Genomic DNA, 25,380 nt, shown 5'->3' with positions numbered 1-25,380 from the left:
CTGCATTTAGGCGTTTCCTCCCCCCTCCCTCCCGCCGCTCGTCTCCTCACGCTCGCCTACCCAGCGTACACCGCATATGTGCGCGTTTGTGTTTAGCCTAACCGCTCTCTACCCCGTTTTGGGTAACGTCTCGCGCCGTGAGACAACCAAATCCACAGGTGCGGTTGCTTTAGGGTTGCTCACATCGCGCGGAAGTGCCTTTGAATGGGCGGAACGGCGTCGTCGACGGCGCGTGAATGCAGGAGACACACGTATGAAAGTCGGCGCCGGCCACCCGAAACGGGGGCGACCTCGTCGTCGCAGAATAACCCTGGGTGTCGTCGTCGCGATCTCCAGAAGACGAGACAAACCATTTCCCGTCGCTACCGTTTCTCACGATTCTTCTCCACCTTCCTCCCCCCCCCCTCTCTCTCTCTCTCTCTCTCTCTCTCTTTCTTTCTCTCTGTCTATCTATCTGTCTCGCTCTCTTTTTCTCCTTTCGCGTACGAATGGGAATTAAGCCGCGGGTTAACCAGCGCGTTGGAGATTGCCCGAGTGATAAACGGCCAGCGAGTGGATAGGGTTCTTATCTACGTTATCCTTCTTCGAGTTCACTTTAACCAATTTTTTTCGGCCACCGAGTCGAGAATGACTTTGGAAAGAACGTGCGCCCGCTTTGAATAAATTTCCGGACTTCCTAACGTGCGGTCGTCGCGAGCCTGGATCGAAAAGCTTCCTTTCGTGGTTGTTTCAGAATTATCCTTTTTAAAAAATTGGGCAAAGAGACAAGGAGAGAGCTCCGCCAATTACAAATTCACGGGATTCGCAGAAATCTGTGGACGTGTGCTGAACTCAAAGTCAATTATTCCACGGCGAACGGTGCTGAAATGGAACGTACGTCACCGACTTCTCTTTATGTAATACCTATTATTAATATTAAATATATAATTAATATAAGCGACCGTTAAATTGCGTTGAAAGCTGCTATCGAAATGAGGGGAGAAGGAAACATTAAATTTATATAATTTAAAAGACGAATGGAATCGATCTTGATCAACGCTCGTGAATTTTGGCTTTATAACGTGACGATGGAACCATTATTACACTTTTTTTTTCTGTCGGAATGGAAAATGATCGCCTGCCATAGGTAATGGTGCGCGATAAATTCGCGGTTGGTTGGCGCATAAAGTGTGACTCTATCGACGCTTCGATTGATTAATTAGATTAATTTTAATTGAACGCCTATGTATATTCTGAAAGGCTGGCTACCGTCAATTTAGTAACTCGATAAATGTATAAAATAGCGTGGCGAAAGTGTGGCTACATTTTATTAAATTCCGTTTCGCAAAAGGTCGCCGTGCGGCATCGCGTCGAGCCAAATTTAGTAATGGATCATTATTGAGTTCCGCACAGCACGAAGATACGCGCGGATATTGAAATTTAGATAATTAGTTTTGCCGACCGCCGTACTTATTTCATTTTGCCGGGTAAACTAATAAAAAGTACGTAATCAAAATATATGTGCTTGAGAAGTTTCTCTCATTTCTACGATAGTTTCTGCGAAGTTATGTGTCTTTAGGAACTGAAAATATAATAATTAATAAGATAATAAATACATTTTTTCGTTCGGTATAATTTTTGTCAAACCGGAAACGTTAACTTAAGCGAACGTCTTAATCTTTCAACCCGAACGAACGGTTTCGGTGCTAAAATTGGAGATAGAGCGGTAAATTAGCTAAATAGCACTTAATTCTGCGATAGTTCCCAATTCAATTTGCTGTGGCGAAGGTGATAACTTAACGGAGGTTATCTTGTGGTAGATATTGAGACCAAAACGATAACCAACTGCCAAAATATATTACCTGACTATCATTCAAGAACAATATTTTTGCACATTGAGATATAAAAGCTTCGAATGCTTCAAATATGTATTTTAAAAAATTATTTCTCACCGTCTTTTTCTTAAATCTGTAGTTGAAAAGAATAAATGATTTCCTTTACTTTCGAAATTTGTTTTGAATTCAGACGGTATAAAAAATAGAAATAAATAATATGTTAAATACGCAAATCTACTTATTCTGTAAAAAGATAAAGAAACAAAAATAGAGAATTCTAAAACAAATCACTTAGCGATCAATGGAATTCTGAATGAAAATAGCAATATAAATTGGCTGTTTGCACTTGAACGCTGGAATAGACGAATATATTTAAATATTACTCACGATGTTTGAGGTGCAGTCTAGGAATGGGATCCTGCGGCCAAGCCACATTTTGCGCGACTAAGCTGATCAGAGCCAAAATCCGCAGCGACGCGCTCATCCTGGAAACAAATGGCCCTGCAGGATGTCCGACGAATCAACGGTAACTTTCAAACCTCATCGTCGCCGCCACCGATCGTCCTTTCTGCAATCATATAACAGTGACCTGTGATGTTATAAAGTTCATAAACTTCACACTACAGTAACAAAGACGTATTATTATAGTTTCACGCGCGTTGCTTTATAAGCGAAATAATTTCAACATTTCTCAAAGGTGAGCAAGAGATTTGTATGGTCAAATTGAAGGCAAAATTTGCAAATTTTTTTCAGAGAAAAAAATTCAATGGACACAGTTTTTCGTTTTGGTATAATTTACTATTATATGTATTTATAAAGATGTAGAAAATTAATTAAGTATATAAAATGTACATTATAATATAAAATAATATAAAATTTATTCAAAATGTATCAATTTTTTGTTATCAAAGACCCATAAATTTCAAGTGCTTCGTGTTTTACCATAATTTCGAAATTTCCATAAGCGATCGAAGTAATCTATAATATTATTATAGATTTAATTTCCGTTAGAAATTTAATCTACAAACTGAATCTAAAATAGACTAAGAAAATGTTATTATAAAATAATAATTTTCGCGTAAAAATTAAAATTATTTACTATGTTGTGACATTTGTAACATTTTTCTAATAATTAATTGTATAAATTTTATATTATATATTAATTTTCTACATCTTGAATATAATGAAAACCTTTTTAAAACGGAAAACTGTGTCCCCGTTCTTTGCCACGAAATAAATTCACAAATTTCACCTCCAATTTAACTAACAAACCTCTTGTCCTTCCCTTAATCCGTAAGACGATTATAAGAAATAATGAATTTCAAACAATTATTTTTATTTTACACACAAGTTTTAGATCATTATTAAAATCAATGAGTAATTAACGATCCAATATTTAAAACAAATTAAATAAACAATTTAAAAAAAAACTCAATTTTATTTTTTTCTCTCAAAAATGGAACCTTAACTATTGATTGTAATTTTCTTCCAAAAATTAGAATTTTAATCCATAGAATTTTTATTTTCCAGACGACAATGTCGCAGGTTTTATCTTCTTTTGCACAATTATTGTAAATCAACATTATTGTCGCTCTCTCAAAATCAAAGAGCATATAGCACTGGAAAAATTAGTTCCGTAATATTGAATCGCATATGCAAGACATTTCGCGTACATACTCCAAATTGAACGCGTGTATTCTTTACGACGAAGAAAAGGAGAGCATAAGAAGCAAGTCTTTTGCTCCCCTTTTTGAACACAATTTATATATGCATATCTTCTTGTAGAAGAAAGCTACTACTTGGAATAAGTAAGGGAAAGTACGAGCGAGGATAAAAGGCTAACGAAGGAACGGGAGACGACCACCGACTGCAACGACTACGATGAAGAAGACGACGATGTTATGCATTATGTAGAGAGGTCGCCAGCTCGAGTTTCTATTTGTCCCGAGGCCGTGTACTGCCGTCTACTATCTCGAATACGTTCAAGATTAAACGTAGTATCGAATATGTATATTCGCACATATATATATATATATAAGGTGTTCGTAAGAAACATCATCGAACTTCTGTGTGGGTGTAGATAATTTCAAGTAGCCGAAGATTTCTACGAATCATGCTTTTTTAATTTGTCTACAGTTGCTGACAAATCCGTTCGAGGTAGAGGATATCTTTATAGCTGCACAGCACTAATAAAAACTTAAATTCTTTTATCTATTCATATCAAATTATCACATATATAACTAAATTTGAAAACCTGCCAATTCTATTTTTTTTTACAACATTGAGATATTTATCTTGTAGAAAAATGGAACTGGGAGGTTTTTGGCCGACGATAAGTTTCGCAATTTGAATTGGAAAAATCGATAAGCCAGCTATAAATACGAAATATGAGTCTTGCTTCTTTCAATTCCCAAAGTAATAATCCACTAAATCAATAGTTTTTTTTTGGCTCCTGCAGCTGCCAATACCCTTACCCTTCCTTTTAACTAACACAGCTTTATTTACATCGGTGAATAATCTTCTGAACACCCGGTACATCCGGGGGGAGCCCTTGTAAATATCCGGAGCGAAATTATCATTCCGTGCTACGCGCGACGCTCGTTTTTCTTCGACTCCGCAAGTTCAGCAAAGCAAATGGAAACAAGATTCTAATATCTGCAGCCGCCGTGCCGCGCCACGCCGGTTAAACCCCCCTAATTTGCTCGCGCGGATTTGTAAAGCGGCGCGCGCGGCGCGGCGCGGCAACGTCAATCGGCGAGGCCCGATAACAGTTGCATCGTGCCGCTGAAGTATTAATTAATCTCCCGCGATCAATCGCGCATTCCAATGCGGCATTGTGCGCCGCATTGTTACTCGACATCTGGTAGACGATCATAAATTCATGATCGTTTCGCGGCGCGGCAGCTGCATGCGCGCGAGGGCGCGCGAGCTCGCGCCCGCGCGCGATCTAATAAAATCAGATCGTGAATCATGTTCGAGAGCGGAGACGAGAGAAGAATGTTTCGCCGTGGATCCCGTCGTGTGTTTGCCGTGATGTTTGCGAGAGAGCAAGAACACGCGCCTCGCTAGGCGTGGCTCGCCCTACTTTTGAGAGATACGAGGGACGAGTTGCAGATCGAGAGTCACTTCCCTGCAGCGTCTCTCTCTCTCTCTCTCTCTCTCTCTCTCTCTGTCTCTCTCGTGCAGGGTAGCGACGACGACGATTCTGCTTTCCGATTCCACGAGTGTGTTCCCGCGCATCACGAAAATGAGAGAGAGAGAGAGAGAGAGAGAGAGACTTTCTCTTACATTAGAGACGGGAGCCCGGCCGCGCGCGGCGTTTACAAACAACGGGAAAGCTCGCCGCCGCTCAATCGCCGGATCCTGCGATTGCTGTTCGCCGCTCTCTCGATGCGGGGAGGAAAGGACATCTAATTTTCAACGTCCCATATACGGGCGGGTCGTGGACGCGGAAGTGCAGAAAGACGGCCACGTGATTACAACTCTAATTTCGGAGCCCGAGATTATCATATCCATGTCGTGGTAGCGGCGGGAAGCGGCGCTTTGGGAATATGAAATTTGCTTAATTTGTAGGTCATACAAATATTCCGGTTGATGAATGGAGCAGCGATAGATGATATTTGGAGCTTTCGTTGTTAGACACGCGACATTTTGCAAGAATACCTCGGTATCATTCGAACTTTAATTCCGCGCTGTTATTCAACCGACAAAACCGACAAAATTTGAAGTATCCACTGGTAAAAGACTCATTAATATATTATTGTTTTATAAAACGTATTTATAGATGTTCTCGATGATTATTTATAAAATAAAACGAAACTAGCAAATTTCAACCGTATTAATTTAACATTCGATCATTTGATGTACTTAATATATATATTGTAAATTAAATATATAATCGCCTCTTTTGCAGATGCGTATAATTTTTATTAATTTGTCATAGTTTCGTTTTCCTAAATATGCAAATTGTTTAGAGTAGAGCTATCTCATTACTATCGTTATTTTGAACTACATCCTTGACCACAATATAATTTGATACCAAATATTCGGAGTGTATAGCGAACGTATCGAACTTTAGTAGGTAGATAATTATTGTAAACAATCGTGAGGTACTACAAACATGAGAATACAGCTACCTGTGCAGCCAAACATTTATTTACTGAATAATTTCACCTCGATTCCACGGGTAATTATGCATTCCAAACTTAATCGCAATTTCCCCTTCATTTTTCTGCTAATTACCAGAAATGACAAATAAAAACGGAAGCCAGAGAGGACGCTTTAAATATCCATCGTAATATGTCACGTGAATGTGGGATGTCAAATTTGACCGACTCGTTTCATTTTTCTCTCGTTTTTTTTTTAAGAGAAAAATAAAAACTAAATAAGCAAATAAACGAAAAGCACCGTCGAAGATTTACGGCAACACTCGAAAAAGTGGGCAGGAAGCACACACCTTGAAATGCGAGTGAGAGACGCGCGAAACGGAGAGAAACGGCAAGGAGAAGCACCCCCCCCCTCTCTCTCTCTCTCTCGCTCTCTCTCTCTCTCGCAAGTAAAACTTTGACCAACACGCTGCAGGAAAGGGAGAACGTGAGTACTCTGAAACTGCTGCCGCTGCTGCCGCTACTACTGCCGCCGCTATTGCTGCTCCGTTGCTGCAGCGAGAGCACGGTCTAATTATCCATGCGCTTTGTGCGTGTACACTGGCTCCAACAAGAGCAACGGCATTGGCACAAATGGTGGTACGAGCGTGATTGCTCGGACCGTGTAGATAGTTCCGGCGCGATTGCTCTCCGTTCAACGAGCCCGAGCTATCAAAGTAAAAACAGCGCGTTTCGCTAAGCCACTCACCTTCGTCTTGTGTGAGAGAGCGCCGCATGCGCGCCGATTTCCAACTAAAATCCTAAACTGAAAATCCGAGCGGAAATCCTAAAGGGCTTCAGCACGTTTATCCGTCTGTTTATTCGTTCGTTTATTGATGCAACAAAGGCACGTATGTACGTACACTCGTCATCGTCTATTCCCCTCAGAGTGCTCGAAACCACCGCGCTCGACGGCGAGCAGCGACGACATTTCTCATCGAATACGGAAATAACTTTTGACTTCAATTTGCGGAAACATTTTTGCAGCAAAAAAATACATCACACAATCCAAATATAAAAGATTTTAATAAACGATTATAATTTCCAACTTTTCTTAAATTTTATATTAACAGTCGATTTTTACTTAGGTTCTTATATTATAAAAGCTTTATTTAATAATTTGTATTGAAAAAATCCTGTTATATAAAAAATTTGAATTTTGTTGAACCAATTACTTTTTTTTTTCAGTGTAATAAAAAATAATTCGTTATAAATTTATTTGTGGCTAATGAAAAGGTTCAATGTAATATTTATACTATTAACAAAAGGTTTATTATATCAATGAATTTTAGTCAATAAACGTCATATATACATTGATACTATAAAGAATTTTTTTTTTAGTGTAGTCTCGTATACATTTAAATTTATAATATTTCAAATATTTACGTTTCAAACTTTTGCAAAAGATATAATTAAATTACATTTATTACTGTTTCAGGTACTTTGCAAAATATTTAAAATTTAAGCAATAAAATATAAAAAATTGCAAAAAGAAATAACATTCTATTATATTATAATAAAGAAGATATTTTGTTTTGTGTAAGTAAAAGAAAAAAATTTGTCCTACTCTCCGAAAACGGCTTATTTTTACTCGGTATACTTTCTTTCCCATTTCATTTTGGCATATCTTCATCTTCTTATCTGTTTTCATCTCGTAACCCAAATCTATGTCACTACCTAGTCTTTAGTTCTCTCGATTTTTCCGCTTCCGGTGAATTTTCACGTTCAAAGAAATTGCTACTTCTGATTTGGATGAGTCTTCGGAAAAGTGGAAAAGTTTCTTTTCATTCTCGTATTCCACGCTAAAAGGACGAGGGAAACATTGGAGTTGCCAGCAGAAGAAAATGACCTGAACATACGCTGTCGAATGCAGATAATAATCTACATAAAGTTAATTCTCACGTGACTAGGATTTCAAGATACAATTAGATTATGCCAAATTTCTATTGGTATTTGGTATTCTACTAGATGCAAATGGCAGTTAAACTGTAACTTCTGCATACAATAGAATGTGATTTTCTCTAAAATACCCAGATAATTAGATAAGTCTTTTTATACATGTAAACAAATAAATAAAACATGTATTACATATAAAAAATGACGACTTTTCAAAGTCTTTCAAAAATTAAATGAATACATGTATTGTCTCTTATACTTCAATTATATATATATTTTTCCTTACATATTTTGTTTATATATATATATATATATTTCTTTTTTCTTTTTATTTGCTATCTCTTTTTAAAAAGATCCCACGTATTAAAAAAGCTGAAAATATCAGTCAATAAAAATTCTTCTAAAGTTCGAAGAACTTAGATATAAAGACAGAAGCGGATATTAAGATGATAATATATTTAAAATAACTTAAGGCAGAAAAAACCTTTTACTAAACGATATCATCTAAAGCTCAACCGTCTCCATCACAAGAAAAACAAGTTTCTTGTAAAGATGTTTTAACGATGGCCTTGTTGGCCAAATCCCAGGCGACTGTGAGAAGTTATGTAACTTATAGTGTCTCTCTTCCTCGTTTATTGGATTTCTCTACTTTAATTTATAGATAGAGTCTTATAAAATGTCAAAATTATCATTAATGTATGAACGTACTCGGTTCAAACAAAATTAACAAATTTAACAGTATTTAATAGTATTTATTTTGTCAACGTCGAAGCTGCGTGAAATAATTATCATCGCTAAAGTTTTTGCTAAAAAGAGAATAACCTCAAATTTATCGAAGAATACATAACTCTGTTTAATAATTAAGTAGAGCGTACTCATACTTTACGAACTCATCCTGATTAAACTTCAAGTTAAATTTCAGCGAAAGCCGATTCGAAATTAATTGAAAGGTAGAGTTGTATAATCTATTTACGATAATACATCTTGTTAGTAGAATATGTAAAGTAAATTTCTCTCGGTATAATATAACAAATATTCTCCTATGTCACGTTTCACTTTGAATTACGAAAGAAAACATTCTTGTTATCAGTGCCTACTTTCTTAGACATTTCACGTATTTGTGAATCTTATTTCGTATTCCAATTTCTCTATTCCGTGGATGCTGACTGCAGTCTCTACAACCGTCAAAGTCAAGACGATATCAACCGATATCCTTAGCCATTGTGCATTTTGTACGCTCCAGTGTGCACAAGTTCGAACCGAGTATCGATCCAGTCCGTTTGCTTCGTGACTATGGCAAGGAAGCCACAGTTAACTTATCACTTATCCTTTCAAATTACGTTCTCATCCCACTTGCAAGTTCTCCGTTTCTATCATAGCGTTCAATCATGCAACGATAACGAGTCGTAGAAATCAAGTTTTATAGACTAGATACTTTTATCTTTTATCTAAATTTATTGAAATGGAGTTAAGATATTACAGCTGTTACTTTCCTCGAAGTTGAGGCGTTAGCTTCTACAGTAGTAAAAATAAAAAGTGCTATGCATATATGTAATTAGGAAATATGATTTTAAAAATATGTAAGCCCAAAGGTGTTTGCGTATAGTTTTAATCACATTTACCTCATTTTTATTATATTTTAGTGATAATACGGCGCTCAGCATTTGGATTTGCATTTGATTCTACATTGTTCTTGTTGAATTGACGTTACTAATTGTACACTTGAAAAGGATTTAGAACGAAGGTCGAAACGCTGTCCACTTAATATCAATAAAATTTGGCCAGTCTAGTCGACATTAAAATAATCTTTTTGTTTTCAGATAATTCTTATTTTTTACTTAAAAATATTTGCTTTATTCTTAATTGTTCTTCATTGATTTTAGCTAGGGCGGAAATAACATTTGTAACCGCTCGATTTAGCTTTGCTTTCCATTCCAAATCCCTTTCGAACGTACAGATTGTAAAACGAAAAACAGCAGGAAAACGACAAAAAGAGAGAGGTGGAAAAAAGAGAGAGAAAGAGAGAGAGAGAGAGAGAGAGAGAAAAGAGTAGTGTAGGAGGAGATAAGTCTAGCAGTTGAAAGACGCCAAAAGGGAGCAAAAGATATCCCGCGACAGAGCGAATGAATGAGACTACCGGTGGTCTTTGAGCTGGCAGGTAGGCAATGATTAATAAGTAACGTCGATCTCGTTCAAAGTGCGGCGCACCGGCGAAGCTCAGGGCAACCCCTCCATACCGGAGTTCTCTCGCAGTAACGACCGCGTGCAAATAGAATATTTCGAGAAATAAATGAGTCGTAATTATTCTGAGAAAATGGCAAATCCAGAGCGCTCAACAGTTCTTGTAAATAACGCAATATATCCCGTATCTTAATTAGGTTAGCGGGAAATGGGGATATAAATTTCTTTTTCGGTAAAATTGCACAAATAACCCCAAGCCTGTATAAAAAGTGCTCGATCCCAGACAGAAAAGAAAATAATTTCACCCCGTCCGCTGTGCGAAAAGAATTTTATGACGTTAGGTTCTAAACTCGATCTCGACGCGTCCGGTTTCGCATGAACTGTTAAGTTACTCGTTTCACTGCAATATTGTTTACGCTCCGGAGACGTTTGATTTCTCCGTTTCAGATATCTTCTGGACTTCGAAATCCCGAGGTTCATGGGAGTCCCGAGTAACATAAAGTTTATCGTTCGTTCAAGACTTCTTCCCAGAAACGCCACATTTGATATAAAGTTCCCGAAACGAGAACTGACAAACCGCGGAAGAATATCGGGAAATCAGCGATTTAATATTCGCGAGGGCTTAAGTGCATGCTCAAATTTATGCAAACGTGCGGCAAATGACTTTTACGAAAAAGGAAAAAAAAAACCCCCGAATTCCGAGTCGCCGCCTCGCCAGGATGTACTTCGTAAATCGTAGGATTACAGAGTTCAGCCGGAGGAGCGTCGTCGTCGTAACGCCCGCGCGTTAGCGGCACCAAGTGCAATGGCAACTTGGTCAGGTGGCGAAGTCAGGAACGAGGCGAGCGAAATTGAAGGGAACAGGACGAAGAGGAGGAGGAGGAGGAGGAGGAGGAGGAGGAGTGGCCCGTGAGCGTGGCGGGCGATTTAAAGCAACTCGACCCGCGGTGCCCGAGCCAACTCCACTCAAGTGAATGAATATTCAGAAGCGGTGCGCGAGAGAACTGCGGAGAGAGAGAGAGAGAGAGAGAGAGAGAGAGAGAGAGAGAGAGAGAACGCGCGGGCCGGGGTATGGTCTTGGTGCCCCCCGGGTGACCTCTCCGTGGAAACGGCCAGGTGAAATGGTCCAAATCACGGGGAATATTCAGATTTCGCCCCGGCCGCTCTACGCGAATTACTCCCATTACGTATATACGTGTGATCACGACCGTGTGCGGCGGCCGCGGCCGCTGTATGGCGGAGAGTGGGGAAAATCGCGGTTCGCTAGATAAGTATTCGCGAGGGTGGTGTTAACCCGCTCGGGGAGAGCTCGGTCTCGGCTCTTACGCAAGCACATACGCCGATTAATAATATCACGTATACGTGTATCCGCTATCCTAGAGCTAGACTTTCCCCCCCCATCTATTAAACTTTAACACCCAGAAACACGATTCGTTGACGGATCGTTAAGAGGGTGCGGATGGCCGTCGCGCAAAATAAGTGACTCTCGACACACGTGTAACATAATCGTTCGCCGCAGCGATTACGAAGCGATCGTCTTTCACGCGGGTACGCGTACAAAGCGAAACGGTTATCATCGTCTCTTCCTCCCTCTCTCTCTCTCTCTCTCTCTTTCTCCCGAGGACAAAGTCTTGAGAGAAATAACGCTTATTAAAATGTTTCGTTCGAGGCGATGCGCCCTCTCCCGTCTCCGAATTAGTTTTTAAACGCTTTTAAGGATATTACTCCGCGCTTTAAATGGCATCGCTTCATCACGCCGCGCGTCACCCGAGCGCGTACGGTGTATCAATCTCGCGGAGCGATCGCGCGATTATGTGTGCATTTACGTCAAAGTCTGGGCAACTGTGTAATTATGATTATAATAACGCGTTACAATGGATATCGGGTTTGCTTATCGCGGCGGGGAGGAGAGGGAGAGGGGGAGCGCGCGCGCTGTGCTTTTGCTTCCGGATGAAATCGTAAACCGAGCGCGGTATCGCTTCCAGATACTCTCCTTTATAACAGTAAATATCGCGAACCGCTTTTCGCGATAATTTCGCCTACAGCCTCCAAATGTGTATGTATATATATATATATATATATATATATATATATATATATATATATATATATATATATATGTATATTATATAGTACTTCTCGCACAGCTGCAGGCGGATACTCCCTCGGCACCTGTAACCGACGTTTCCGACGATCTCGCCGCGCGAATCGGAGTCGTTACCGCCGTTCAAATAATCTCTCGGTGTGGGTCCGTGGGCGTTTTACAGCCCGCGTCGTTTTCGCTCGTCGTTAGGGTCGCGCAATGGAGGCGCCATAGCTGCATAGCTGCAGGTTACAACGGACGTTGCAACTTGAACCGAGTAAGGGCTGCAGCTCGGATTGCAGCAAAGCTATACGCTTATATAGTTAGAACAGAGCGGGAGCGAAATACGACGGAGCTGCACACGCCCGTCTGTATCCGCGAGGCGCAGAGGTTTCCTCCGTCTTACGTTGCGCGCGCCGATCCTCCTCCACCTCTTCCTTCTCCTTTATGCAGAAAAGCGCGCTCGGGCTTTACACGGTTGCCCTGGACTTTATAGGGATTCGCGGGTGTGTGCAATAATCCCCGTAAACCGAATTCTAGCTCGATAAACCGACACGTTTTGTCATTAACGAGCGACAGCGTATCAGCACACGGTCATTCTCCGCATATTATTTAACCCTTTCGCGCCCGGTGGGACATGCGCGTCTTCCAATCAAAATTCTAAAATTAGGATCTTTCGCAAAAATAGAGATAAAGCGACTTCTTCCCTCATTTTAAAAATGAAAAATAGGATCCTTCATAAAAAATTCAACACCCTTGTGAGTTTCACCCCTCCACGTGATATGTGCATATCTCGTCAAATATTCGTAAAAGTGAAAAATGCATGTATTCTCCGCAAGAATTAAGCGAGTACTTTCAGAGTTCATTTCCAAAGCCAACTTTTAACCATGAAAACTATATTTTAAAAAATTGTCACCTAATTAAATAAAAATATTAAATCTAAGAGAACTTGTTTTAATTCGTCATTCTGAATTTTAAAATTTTGGTAAATTAATTATTCGACCGATAAATGTTTTAAACATAAAGATAAAATTAAGATAAAAGATGATTTTTCTATTAATTTAATAATTAATTTATATAAGCTATGAAATATTAAATTAATAAAAAAATTATATTTAGCATCAAGATCCGCTGCAGATCGAACAGGCAATCTTAATTTTATCTTTATGTTTAAGATTTTGACTACAGATTCGAACCTAAAAACTTTTAGTAAAAGTGAATTAGATGCTAATTATTCTCAGAAAAAAAATCGGACACGAAAAGGTGACGAGTAATCAGCAAGCTTTTTCGGCAATTCAAAATAAAGCATTTAGAGCCTCGATGACGATGTACAATAGACCTAAATTACAATTTTCCACTTTTGCGCTTATTTCCAATCGTATAATATCATATTTACACGCGAATATCTTGTCACAATCAGCTGACAAAGTTATTTCGAAATATTATTTAATGTAATGCGAAAGCTTATTCAGCCACTGCAAAACGACAAAGAAAATGAGAGGTGATATCATTAAAATGGCCAGATGATATCGCGGCATGCAATAAAAATGAGCGGACACAGCTGGAGCGCCGGGGAAAAAAACCCCGAAGTACCGAAATTTTGTGCGGGGCGAACTGCACACCGGGGAAATTGCCGAATATAATGGACGAATGATAATTTAGCACGCGCGACAATGAATGAGAGAAAAAGAGAAAAGAGAGAGAGGTAAAAATAAAAAAAAAATGTCCCCATCTCTGAAATTCGAGACGTGGGGAATTAATCGTTCGGCAGCGAGAGTCACACCGAACATCCACGTGTGAACGCGCTTTTCCTCGGTATCAATGACGTACAAACGTTCCTCATATCGCGAGTAATTCGCGAAAGTGAGCGCTTCGTGAGAGAGACGTAACGCTCTTGATTTTTCGCCCCGCGGGATTAGCTCGATTCATCGGCACGGAAGCATCGCGCGAAGAATACCCGGCGCGCGTTCACGGAGAGAGAGAGAGAGAGAGAGAGAGAGAGAGAGAGAGAGAGAGAGAGAGAGAGAGAGAGAGAGAGAGAGAGAGAGAGAGATACAGGAAGATAGCGAGAGAAAGAGAGAACACTGTAGAAAGAGCACGAGGAGCGTCAGGGAAAAAGAGGGAGGGAGGGAACGAGCTCTATATGGCGTAGGTCCATTTGCGGACCGCCAGTAATTTCCTCGGGGAAGAATCCCGACTGTATATACGAAGCGGGAGCGTTGCTCGCTTGCGCGCGATTTCACCGGGTATTTCGCGCGGGGCGCACTGCGGTAGCGGCAGCAGAAGCCACGCGATGCCGATTCGCGCGTATAATCGGCGCGATTAATAAAATCCGCTTGGTTAACTTGGTAAAACAACGGCCGCGAGTAAAAGAGGAAAAGGAGTCGTCGTCGTCGTCGTCGTCGTCGTTGTCGTCGCGAATAGAGACAAAGTGAAAAAGAGAGAGAGAGAGAGAGAGAGAGAGAGAGAGAGAGAGAGAGAGAGAGAGAGAGAGAGAGAGAGAGAGAGAGAGAGAGAGAGAGAGAGGGAGAGCGCGCGCGTAGCGCGATACCATTTGCAGATTGCGTCCGTGCACGCGTGCGTTCTGATAGCGACCGCGATGGTGCACCGTCAGCAAATTCCCTCGGCTAACAAACAGGGCGCGCATTCGGACGTACAAGATGTCGCAAAAAAAAAAGACACACCGACGTGTTCTCCTCCTATCTCCTGAACGACCGAATCGCGCGCGATGAAATTGTTTAAGATTTCCTGTGAAAATATAAATTCCTTCCCAGCGATTTTTAGAAATCCCCAAGTAATAATCATCTCGCGAACGTTTATATACTCGGGATTGAGTTCCCCCATCAAATCTCAAGCCGATGATCTGCCCGGGAACACTGTCCTGTATGTACGCTCGGGGGATGTTCAAAAGTAAACAAGCGAGTGAAAAAGATTTCTCTCGAGTAGCCCTGCGACCCGGTAATATACGTTCGCAGATATCAGATTCCATTTTGCCGCCGCTATTACTATTCGTACGTGAGGTCCATACTTTTTCGTTTCCGCTGCCCGACCGCAATTAACATTAGCATAGAAATTGGCAGTGTGTACTGTCAGTAAAACATGCTCGTAAATTTTACAAATACTTGACGACAAATTTCGACATGTGAAATTTACATTATTTACTCATTCTCCCTCCCTCCCCCCATCTCTCTCTCTCTCTCTCTTTCTCTGTCTCTTGAGTGATTAAAAAATACATCTATACAGTTTTCATTTATTTTAATAGAATTATCTGCAATTAAAGTAAACAAATAAATTGTCCAACATAATAGATTGATGATATCTCATGACACATTTTCAAATCATATTACATTATTATGAGATACATCATAGTAATATATACTACGAATAATAAAATAAATAAAATGTTTTCTTTTGCATATATACACGAAAAGAATAGTTTTGCAGTATCTAAAAATTTAGTTATAGGTACAAAACTGAAAATCATTTTGTTAGATCAGCAAAATAATTATGTAAGACATTTGAGCAATATCGCAAACAATTTCAACATTCTGACAGCATCTTACATAATTAATTTAATAATTCGACAAAATTTTGAAATATCTGTATTTATAGCAAAATAATTAAATATTTCAGAAAAAGCATTTCTTCTGTGTATCTGATATAATAATTGAAATGTGGGATTCTGCTCGTACACATATATGCTATGAAAATACTAAGTTCAAGTGCTAAAAAGATTTATGAGCATCAATATCTCTCGATTCGTCTATAATCCATTTACGTCACATCAGTATGACATGTTACACAAATTTGGAAGTTCTGATACACATAGTGCCGATACATTTTGTAGAAATATCTATCTAATGTGCTTTTAGCGTTACTTGCAGAAATCTAACATTACAGAGTAATGGTCATATGGTGAGAATGACATGTATTGGGAATCCATAATCGTATCTTTTCTCGCAAAAGACATGTAAATAGAATTGAATAAAAGACATTACTATAGACGAAGGACAAAAAATATATATACTATTTATGCATATTTCAAGATTTAAAAAATGATTCCTTGGATAGAATTTATAAAATTAACTTCCTTCGATAAATATTATTTTTATCATGATATGAGTTTCAAATAAACGAGATATACAAATTTTTAATAAATAATATAACTTTTATATTTTATAAGCAAATGAAAAAGTAACATTATGGCCATCCACTTACATTTCATGCAATAACTTTTAACGATTGCCTTCATCAGTGTGATTTAATAGATTCTACATTTAAAATTATATGATGTTTATTACGTTAAATATTATTTATAAAAACGTGGCAATATTGCTTAACGGATCGAAGAGGAACACAAATGGTAATAGTTCATCACAAGAATATATTTAAAATTTGATTTTAATTAAAAAAAAAAAAAAATACAATGTTACACAAAATTATGTATTTATTTGAAATAAAGAGAAAATATTGCAGTATATGTGCAATGTATGTATTAAGCTTATAGACTGCGTATAGACTTCCGCATATAGACTGCAGTGCAGAAAATCCATAATATACATGTTAACTGTATTAGATTAGCAGTAATACTACAATCAACTCGAATAACTACTTTGATATGAAAACTTTGAAAGATAGTATTATACCTGTTGAGACATCAGTACACTTAAGGGGTTACAACATTAGTAAAATCCCATGTTACTGTTTAATCTTAAACAATTCAAAAGGTTTAGAATCGAATAAAAAGTTTAATAACAAAAAAATACATTCAAGTATATACACATTCGTGTAATAATACGCTCAAGTTTAAAAAGAATAAAAAGGTATGAATAATGAAATTTTAAAATGCATCTTAAAAAAAAAATTAAAACGCTCGAAAGTAAAATTGCTTTATAAATCGGCTATTGTATATTGGCACATTAACGCCACCATATAACAATACGCTATTAAATAAATAATTTCATTATTACTAGAATTCATCACTTAATAATGGAGATAGAATGGCTCTAATACTACTTTCTCCTCTATCGTTTCCAGCATACACGTTTCGACATTATCAATATGGCAGGTATATTTGTCATCAGGCTTGTCTTCAGTGTCAAAGTGTAAAACAATCTAAATACCAGTTACACATAAAAATTAATAAATTATTTCAATCGGCTATTAAAACCGCATACAAGTTTTAAACATAAAAAGAATCTGCCATTTCAATTATTTAACATTTTGACATCAAGGATAATCTGATATAGATTAGTATTAAAATCTAGCTTGATTCATAAGTCCATTGTTGTTACTTGAGCTTTAATCTGTCGAACCTCGGTTGAGCCTTTCAATTGTTATTTTAAATATTCGGTTTCTCCGATCTTCAAGAGATTCAAACGGGAGACGTGCGCGGGAGAGATGATGTCTCTTAAATTATCGAATCTAACGACATACTTCAATCAAATTCGTTCCGGATATTGGAGCATGTTCTCTGTTAGTCAATTCGCCGAGCGACAAGCTCGAGCAGTATCTATAGTGATGGCGTCGATCGAACGATAATACGATTGAACCACTATAGAAGCACATTGGCGAGGCGGGCTCGAATTTCTGCGTTTCTACACGAAAGCACGAGATGCGATTCTATCCCACCGGTATATTTCTTCGCCATGGAAGAAAGCTATCGAGATCGCGCCGGTTCTCGCGTCTCGGCCCTTCATCGTCTCGCGACCTCAGTCTCTCTTTTGCACTTTTCCCTCGAGCCATCGTCACGCGGCCTCGCGCTCCCCGTACATTGCGCTACAGAATTCATCTTATTGCGACGAGATACATCTGATGGCGACAGATCGATATATCTCGTCCTCACTGAGAGCTCGCAATCCAATAAAGGAATGGCGAGAAAATTGCAATCGGCGTTGCTATGAAATAAATGGATAAAGCTAGTTACATACGGAGAGAAAGGAGAAAAAGAAAAACAGAGAGAGAGGGAGAGAAAATGTGTCCATAGATAAGCACACAGACGCAAAAATGCGCGTGTAACACTTCAGCGTTACATACGTATTTCAAGTTTCTGTCATAAAAATGTGCACAAAGTCGTATACACAAGCGTCAACCGCAAAGTCGTCATACTTTTAGAAATCTTCATGAAATGTCAAATCCAAATGGCTTAATCCAGCTAGTGAAGAATTTACCTCTATGAGCTAAAATTTATTACTAAAAACTATTGCTGGATTTATATTATTTTATTAAAACAATTTTCACTCGGGTAAAAAAGTATATCTTATTTCTGTTTTCTTTTATTGCATTGTTGCTCAATGATAAATTACAATTAATTTATAAGGTGCATTCGAGATCAGTCGCCTGTCGAAGTTTGTCTACAGAAACATATGCAAAGAAAAACCACTTTATATTTTTCTTTCATAAATACATCAGAAGAATAATTCAATTTTTCGAATTTAAAGTTTGCCTTCTCTTCTATAGAATTATTTTTCCAAGAGCCCTGCATTTTATAAAAACATTTTTACAAAAAGTGTAGCATTTTTTGAATATCTATTTTATTAGTTAAAAAAATACTGAAAGATTATAATTTGCTAAAATTCTACATAACATTCTGTGCAAAATATCTTAAAAAATAAATTTAATATAAACTAATCCCTAAACTATTTCAACAAACGGCGAAACTGCATATGATACACCATGGACGACGACTTTAATGAGTCACGATATTTTTTCTTTTTCTAAATAATGTCACAGATATTCAATCAACGGCCGTGACACAATAAAACTATTATAGAAGTACATTGAGATTAAGATGCATGCAAATTCGCGTCTACTTTACCATACAACGATGCTGATAATCATGTTCGTTGCGCGAGACTTCGTTTCTTAAGCCTTCTTACATCAGTGGTAATTACGTGCGATAATTAAGCGTGTACGCTATGTTACTCTTGCACCTTGTTTTATTCATATCTTAATGAATCTTAAGAACAACTTACCAGATTCTCCGTATAAAGCAATCAAATAGAGTAGAAGGTACACGACATGGATAAGTTCATGATACTCTTCACGGAAGATCTAATGACGATACGTATTTCAATTTGAAATAATGTCTTTATTACTTCAGTATTATGCGAGATATTGTCCCGCACAATATTTCACAGGTTTACTTTGTTTATTTAAAGCAGTTATTTATTTAAAGAAAGTTTGATTATCTATGCTTAGCATTTCTAACAATTCTAATATTTGTGTCGTCGCATTGATTGGAAATTATTCTTTTTTCTGTTTTCCTCCACAACATAATTTATCTTTTTCTATATTTATTGTAAAATAAAGCGTAACCTAAAAAGCATTATTATTCTTAGAACGATAGAAAGCGGTATGTCGTAAATTTCTTCCGAGCAATAATTACTCTCCGATAATTTCCTCCGTTGTATTATTACACAACTTTCTAAAATGGCGTTCTAGCATTAATTTTTTTAGCCGCACTTGATGAGTTCATTACAGAGTTGCATAAGTTGCGCATGTCGCGTAATACAGCCGTTATGGTGTGCGGTGTACGACTATTTACAGCGTAAACACGACTATGCGGCTAATTATAATATATGATTTCATATAAATCACACGTCCAAGGGTAACTTTCTACGCCGCAAAACCCTTGGTCCTACGGACAGGTATCTCAAAAACCTAAAATCGCTCTTTGCACAACAATAATTAATTTTAACGATAATAATTTTACATGTTCTCTAGTTGATATTAAGGGGATCCTAAAATCATCTGTTTTAACGACATTTTTTTAATTAAACTAATCTTTTAATTGGCTTTATAGAATCGCAAAACTTTTTTACAGAATTAAAGTACGCACCAAAATCTAGGGAAATAGATGGTCAATTTAATATCAAAAACAAAAAAAAATTTCATTTTTGATAGAGCTGTCACTTGATGACAATATTCGCTTAGTATACAAAATCTACGGTATATATGTACAAAATAAAACCGTATTCTTTTAGGGATAACATATATGAACAATATCGTGCAATTCAAACTAAGCATTATTATTCTTAGAACGATAGAAAGCGGTATGTCGTAAATTTCTTCCGAGCAATAATTAACAGTCTAGAAAAAAAGATTAGTTTCATGAACTTTTTATAATTGCACAGAAAAAAAAGTAATATAGCCAATAACACATGCAATTGCGGGCTGCCAATACAGAAATACTCAATACAATAATATATGCTATTGCAGTATCAACATTGTACTTGTTTCTTATTAGATATATTACATTTTTTTCAGTGTGCAAATCTCGATAGATTAAGAGCAGATATAGAAAAAAAAGCAGTCTGAAAAATATTTTTATTCTCGGTATAAAATCCAGTTCATATGGTGATATTAATACGTGTACTTTAATTCTGGAAAAGAATTTCTGAATCTATAACATACATATGAAATCTTGTTAACGATATGCAGGAATGACTCTACATTATTGACCCCGATCAAGTTTGACGGGCAGTTTAGCATCCCCTTAATTCTAATCTTTATAATAAATTTCATTTTTGGAGGAATTAAAAATTCCAATAATATGTTCAATTTTAAACAAATTAATTTTTTTCCAATATAAATGTGTGTGTGTTCTCTAATTTTTAATTTAACATTTCTCAAAATCGTGTTGTGGAATTGGAATATTTGTGTAAAGAAGAAATATATTAATATATTATAAGGAAAATTATTCCTTCTTAGATTAAAAAGAAAACAGTTTTAATTAAACTTTGTAATAAATGGAACAAAATAATATTTTACGTTTCTTCTATTTTTTGCCCTAATATTTCACGTTTCTCTCTCACATTCTCGTTGCCTCATTGTGTACTGTGGAAAAATATACGACATTCCACGTCTATCACTTTATCAGAAAACACCGGCGCCACGGACAAAGACATAACTTCTGTACCCACGTCGTATTAAACACGAGGTCCGATCATTCAATACATCGGGGGAACATTGTCGTATCATTGTCCGTGTGCACGGTACAGAATGGGGAATCGTCGGTTTCCAAGTGCCTCACGCTCGCGATCACTATCGATCGACCGGCGTAATACAAGGCGTCGCGCGCAACGGAAGCACCAAGCGAAGACGACGTTGAGGTACATGGTGCACGCTCATCGTCATCATCGTCGTCGTCGTTGTCGTTGTCGTTGTCGTTGTCGTCGTCGTCGTCGTCGTCGTCGACGTCGTCAACGTCGACGTCGTCAACGTCGCGAGTTGCAATGCGCTACATGTCGAGCCCCTGTAGCTACGGGGCAATCGAATTTTCATCGCCGCCGAGAAGGTGAGCCCTGAATATTCATACGGTCGGACGAATCACCGGCACTACCTTGCACACGTCTCTCCCCCCCCCCTCTCTCTCTCTCTCTTTCTCTCTCTCTTCCCTCTCTTCTTTCCCCCCTGCCGCGACTCTTAGCGTCGAGATCCGCGATGCGTTATCCTGCACGTAGGTTACATGCCTGCAGGATAATCACGCGGACTCGCATCGCCCGCTCCTTCCCGTCCAACTGAATTTAAACTGATGCACGCTCGAGGGTGCACGGTAGCTCGGGATTGCAATGAGACAAATCGAATGTTCGGGGAAGAGGGGATAAATCGCGTTACCGACGATGTATTGTTTCGAATTAGAGAGAACTTCCGGTATGAACGGTTGGTTTCGCGTGGATGTATGAACTACAATACACCGAGGAAATCGGCAAATCGATCTTAATTAACTCTATAATTATCGCAAATATGTAAGATCGTTGTTCCTCTTTTAAACCCAACAAGTAATTATATAATCAAACTCTCTTTAAAGTTAATAAAATTGCATTAGCTATAGCTATGTATCATTCGTTGTTAATGAAAAATATATTTATAAGAAATTCACTTTCTCACTTTCAAGTTAAAAGGAAATAAATAAAGAATAAAATAAATAATTCAAATGACAAATTGTAAAAAAAATACATATTACATCGAAAATATTGTATTCTAGGAACCAAGAGGATATTTTAAAAATAAAAAAATCTAAATTTGAAAATAGCTATTTAATTATATTACGATTTAAACAGGAACTTTAGAATTTTCCTTTTATTTTAAGGTATCTCCTTGGTTCCTAGAATAAACTTTTTCAGTGTATATAAGAAAAGCTTTAACTGAATTTTACGTAAACACTCGTTAAAAATTTATATTAAAAACTAAGAATAAATTAATCAATAAAATTTTATGTTAACAATTTTATGTTAAAATATAATCTTCTCTTGCCTCAGCTTATTTTATTGTTAATAGCTGGTGCGTCGAATATCATAGCACAATCGAGCGCGCATTATAATTGAAATCTATTAACCACGTGCGTATTAAATATTAGATGACAATTGATCGTACATTGTTAAATAGCGGCGATGGTATTCTCCACTAATTCGATATTAAGTAATTTATCCACCCAGACTTAGTACTTTGATCGCATGACCAAAATTTGATAATATAAAATTGATAATTCCACACATACATGAGAGACGTAAATATATTTTGGAAAAATGTTTCCGTTTTCTTTTCTATATTAATAAACTTTTTTTATTGATTTAATATCTACTTTTAAACAAATAAACAATGTCATTTAATTTTATTCAAAATTTTTTAAATGATTTTAGAAATTAATCTTTCTTTAATTAAAATACCTATTATTCTTATAATTTCTGTAATTAATAATTAATAGAATAAAATATTCTTTCTTAAAAATAAAAGAAAATATTCTCTCTTCAAATTTTTAAAAAGAAAAAAAAAGATAAAATATCATGTCTCTGTTAATTTCAGATAAGTTTTTACTTTAAGAAAACTTCAATTTTTCTAATTTAAAGTTTAGTTATAAAAACATATAATATTATATAAAAAAAGTACAATGGTAACTTTTCACGATAATTTCGGTAAGAATAAATCATCTCTCACAAGAATATAAAAACAGGATATTTAATACTTCTGAAAATCTTCAATACATATTAATAAATTAAAAATTTTACTAAAGCTTCAATATTCGTTATGCCAAAATTGTTCATATTTATTTTTGATCTGAGAATAGATTACCCATAAATATTACGAGAGTTTTTTATGTTTCGTTCCACATCATTAGCAATCCAAACAATTAATAATAGACTAGAGATTAAGATCAAATGATTCATTTAACATTTCAATGACATATCCACAGATATCGACAGATATCAATGATCAAGATACAAAATTAAAGACCACAAAATGTATTACAAATACTTATTTATAAATATTGATACCACATGTATAAATGAGCTTGAAATACTTGTGACATTTTCTAATGGCGACAAAATATTAATTTCGTAAGTGATTATAATTAATATGTACCATCGATTTCGAAACCATTAGTACGCGGGGCTAATGTGCCAGGCATAAGAGACGGTCGCGCATTTGACCTCAAAGGGTTCCATTGAAGGTAAGAGTGAGAGAGGACTCGTACACATGTGTGCATTTACACAGGGTGCAACACACGCGCGCAGTAATCAGCCGCCTCGCAGTGCACGGCGCTTCATATATGCGGTCGTACTTGCGCGTTACGCATGCAGCCGTTAAATCGAGGGAATGAGAAAAAAACGTATGCTAAGAGAGGGGAAAGAGAAGGAGAAGTGAAAAGGGGAGAGCGAAAAGGGAGAGAGAAAGAAAACGAGCGGATGGAGGGCTTACTCTAGGGCGAATCGAACGAGTGTGCAAGGAATAGAGGGTAGTATTGCCAGCTGGTATCCGCATGCAGGGTACACTTTGCAGGAAGCGGAATTACCAGGAGTGAAAAGTCCACGATATGCGATTTGAATTTTGATGCTTATTATTTCAGTCCAGTAACGATTTCTCAGTATAGCTCATTCACTTAAAATTGATAATCGAATGACAGCAGCTTGTTAAAACAGTGATCCGTGAAAAATTAATTTTAAAGATTTAATTATTTATTGAGATTTAATCCCCCGGATTCGTAGAACAATATTACTCTAATCTAGATTTTCGCTGTGGAAATTTAACCTCGAAAGTGTTTAAAAATATATCTTCGGTGTCAATTCTCATTATACGCGAAATCCTACGTGAATTAGACCCAGAATCTTTTCCATTTATTTACCTTCCAATTTTTCACATATAAAATAAAACAATTTTTTCTTCCCTTCGAACGATACGTACTCGAGCAAATACTTAATTATGTATCACGTTATAATATTCTCCACTTCGCTGAAAACACATCACACAAATATGCATAAATATACATCGCTCTAGTTTCTTTATCTAGATATTGTTATCGAGAGAAAAGTCCCCGCAGATATTTCAATCTGCAAAAAGATAAAGACCTGACATACGCGTTGGACGCCCGCCAAAATCAAAGCCAATATCGTTGACCTAACAATCACTAAAGCGATCGACTAGAACGCGATGACAAAATCATGGACGCTTTTACCTATCTACATGGCTATTTTCCGAGTAAGTGCAACATGTCTAGATACTCATGCGTTATTCATGCCACTCGTAAGCAAAAAGAAAACGGCGATATCTAAAAGCAATCGATAACCAATATAAATAAAATTAACTTAAGTTAACTCTAATATATCAATAATTCATACCGTGGTTATTGCAATGCATGCGTATGAGCCAAGTTTTGATTTAATAAAATATAATAGTAAAGTAATTGATATACACATGTAAATAAATTTAGTGCAATGTATGTACACGTTGTCTGTCCCACAAGAGTACACCGTAAGAAAATTTAAAAACCATTTTGAAATATATTCACTGGTCTATTTTGTCATTGTCTAATATGTTGCCACATTCTCCATCATTGTTTCTTATAGCCTGACATTATCTGGACATGTTCCCGACTAATTTTACTGTTATAAAGCACAAAAATAACATCACAGCTGATTGCCAGCTTATAGCTCCTGATACCACAATTTTTGGGCGTTTATGAAGAGGAAACATATATATAATCTGAAACAGCTATGCTCTATCTAATCTGGTAAATATAGAAGTCGCTTTTCTCAGCTACGTTCAAGAACTACACTGAAAAAAAAAGTAATATATTCAATAAGATATGTTGTTGTGAGCTGCCAACGACAGATATACTCAATACAATAATATATTATATGCTGTTGCAGTATCAACGTTGTACTTGCATTAATATCAAATATTATTGTATTTTATGTAGTTGGCAGCCCGCAATCACATATGTTATTGGCTTTATTACTTTTTTTCCTGTGTAGTAAAAAAA

The 25,380-nt window shown here is 37.1% G+C and overlaps 1 protein-coding gene across 2 annotated transcripts in view; it reads right to left on the bottom strand.

Moving 5' to 3' along the window:
- LOC105831653 (semaphorin-1A) overlaps positions 1-25,380 on the bottom strand; it is a 258,749-nt gene that overhangs the window by 208,762 nt on the left and 24,607 nt on the right. For both annotated transcript variants that reach the window (XM_012671924.3, XM_012671923.3), the window contains exon 2: positions 2,202-2,382. In XM_012671924.3, coding sequence (XP_012527378.1) covers positions 2,202-2,298 — 97 coding nt within the window. In that variant the 5' untranslated portion in view covers positions 2,299-2,382. The remainder of the gene's footprint in view (positions 1-2,201; positions 2,383-25,380) is intronic.

Source organism: Monomorium pharaonis, chromosome 6 (assembly GCF_013373865.1).
Source record: "Monomorium pharaonis isolate MP-MQ-018 chromosome 6, ASM1337386v2, whole genome shotgun sequence".
NCBI classification, from domain to species: Eukaryota; Metazoa; Arthropoda; class Insecta; order Hymenoptera; family Formicidae; genus Monomorium; species Monomorium pharaonis.
Note: the sequence above shows the minus strand (reverse complement) of the source record. Positions and strands in the feature narration are given on the sequence as shown.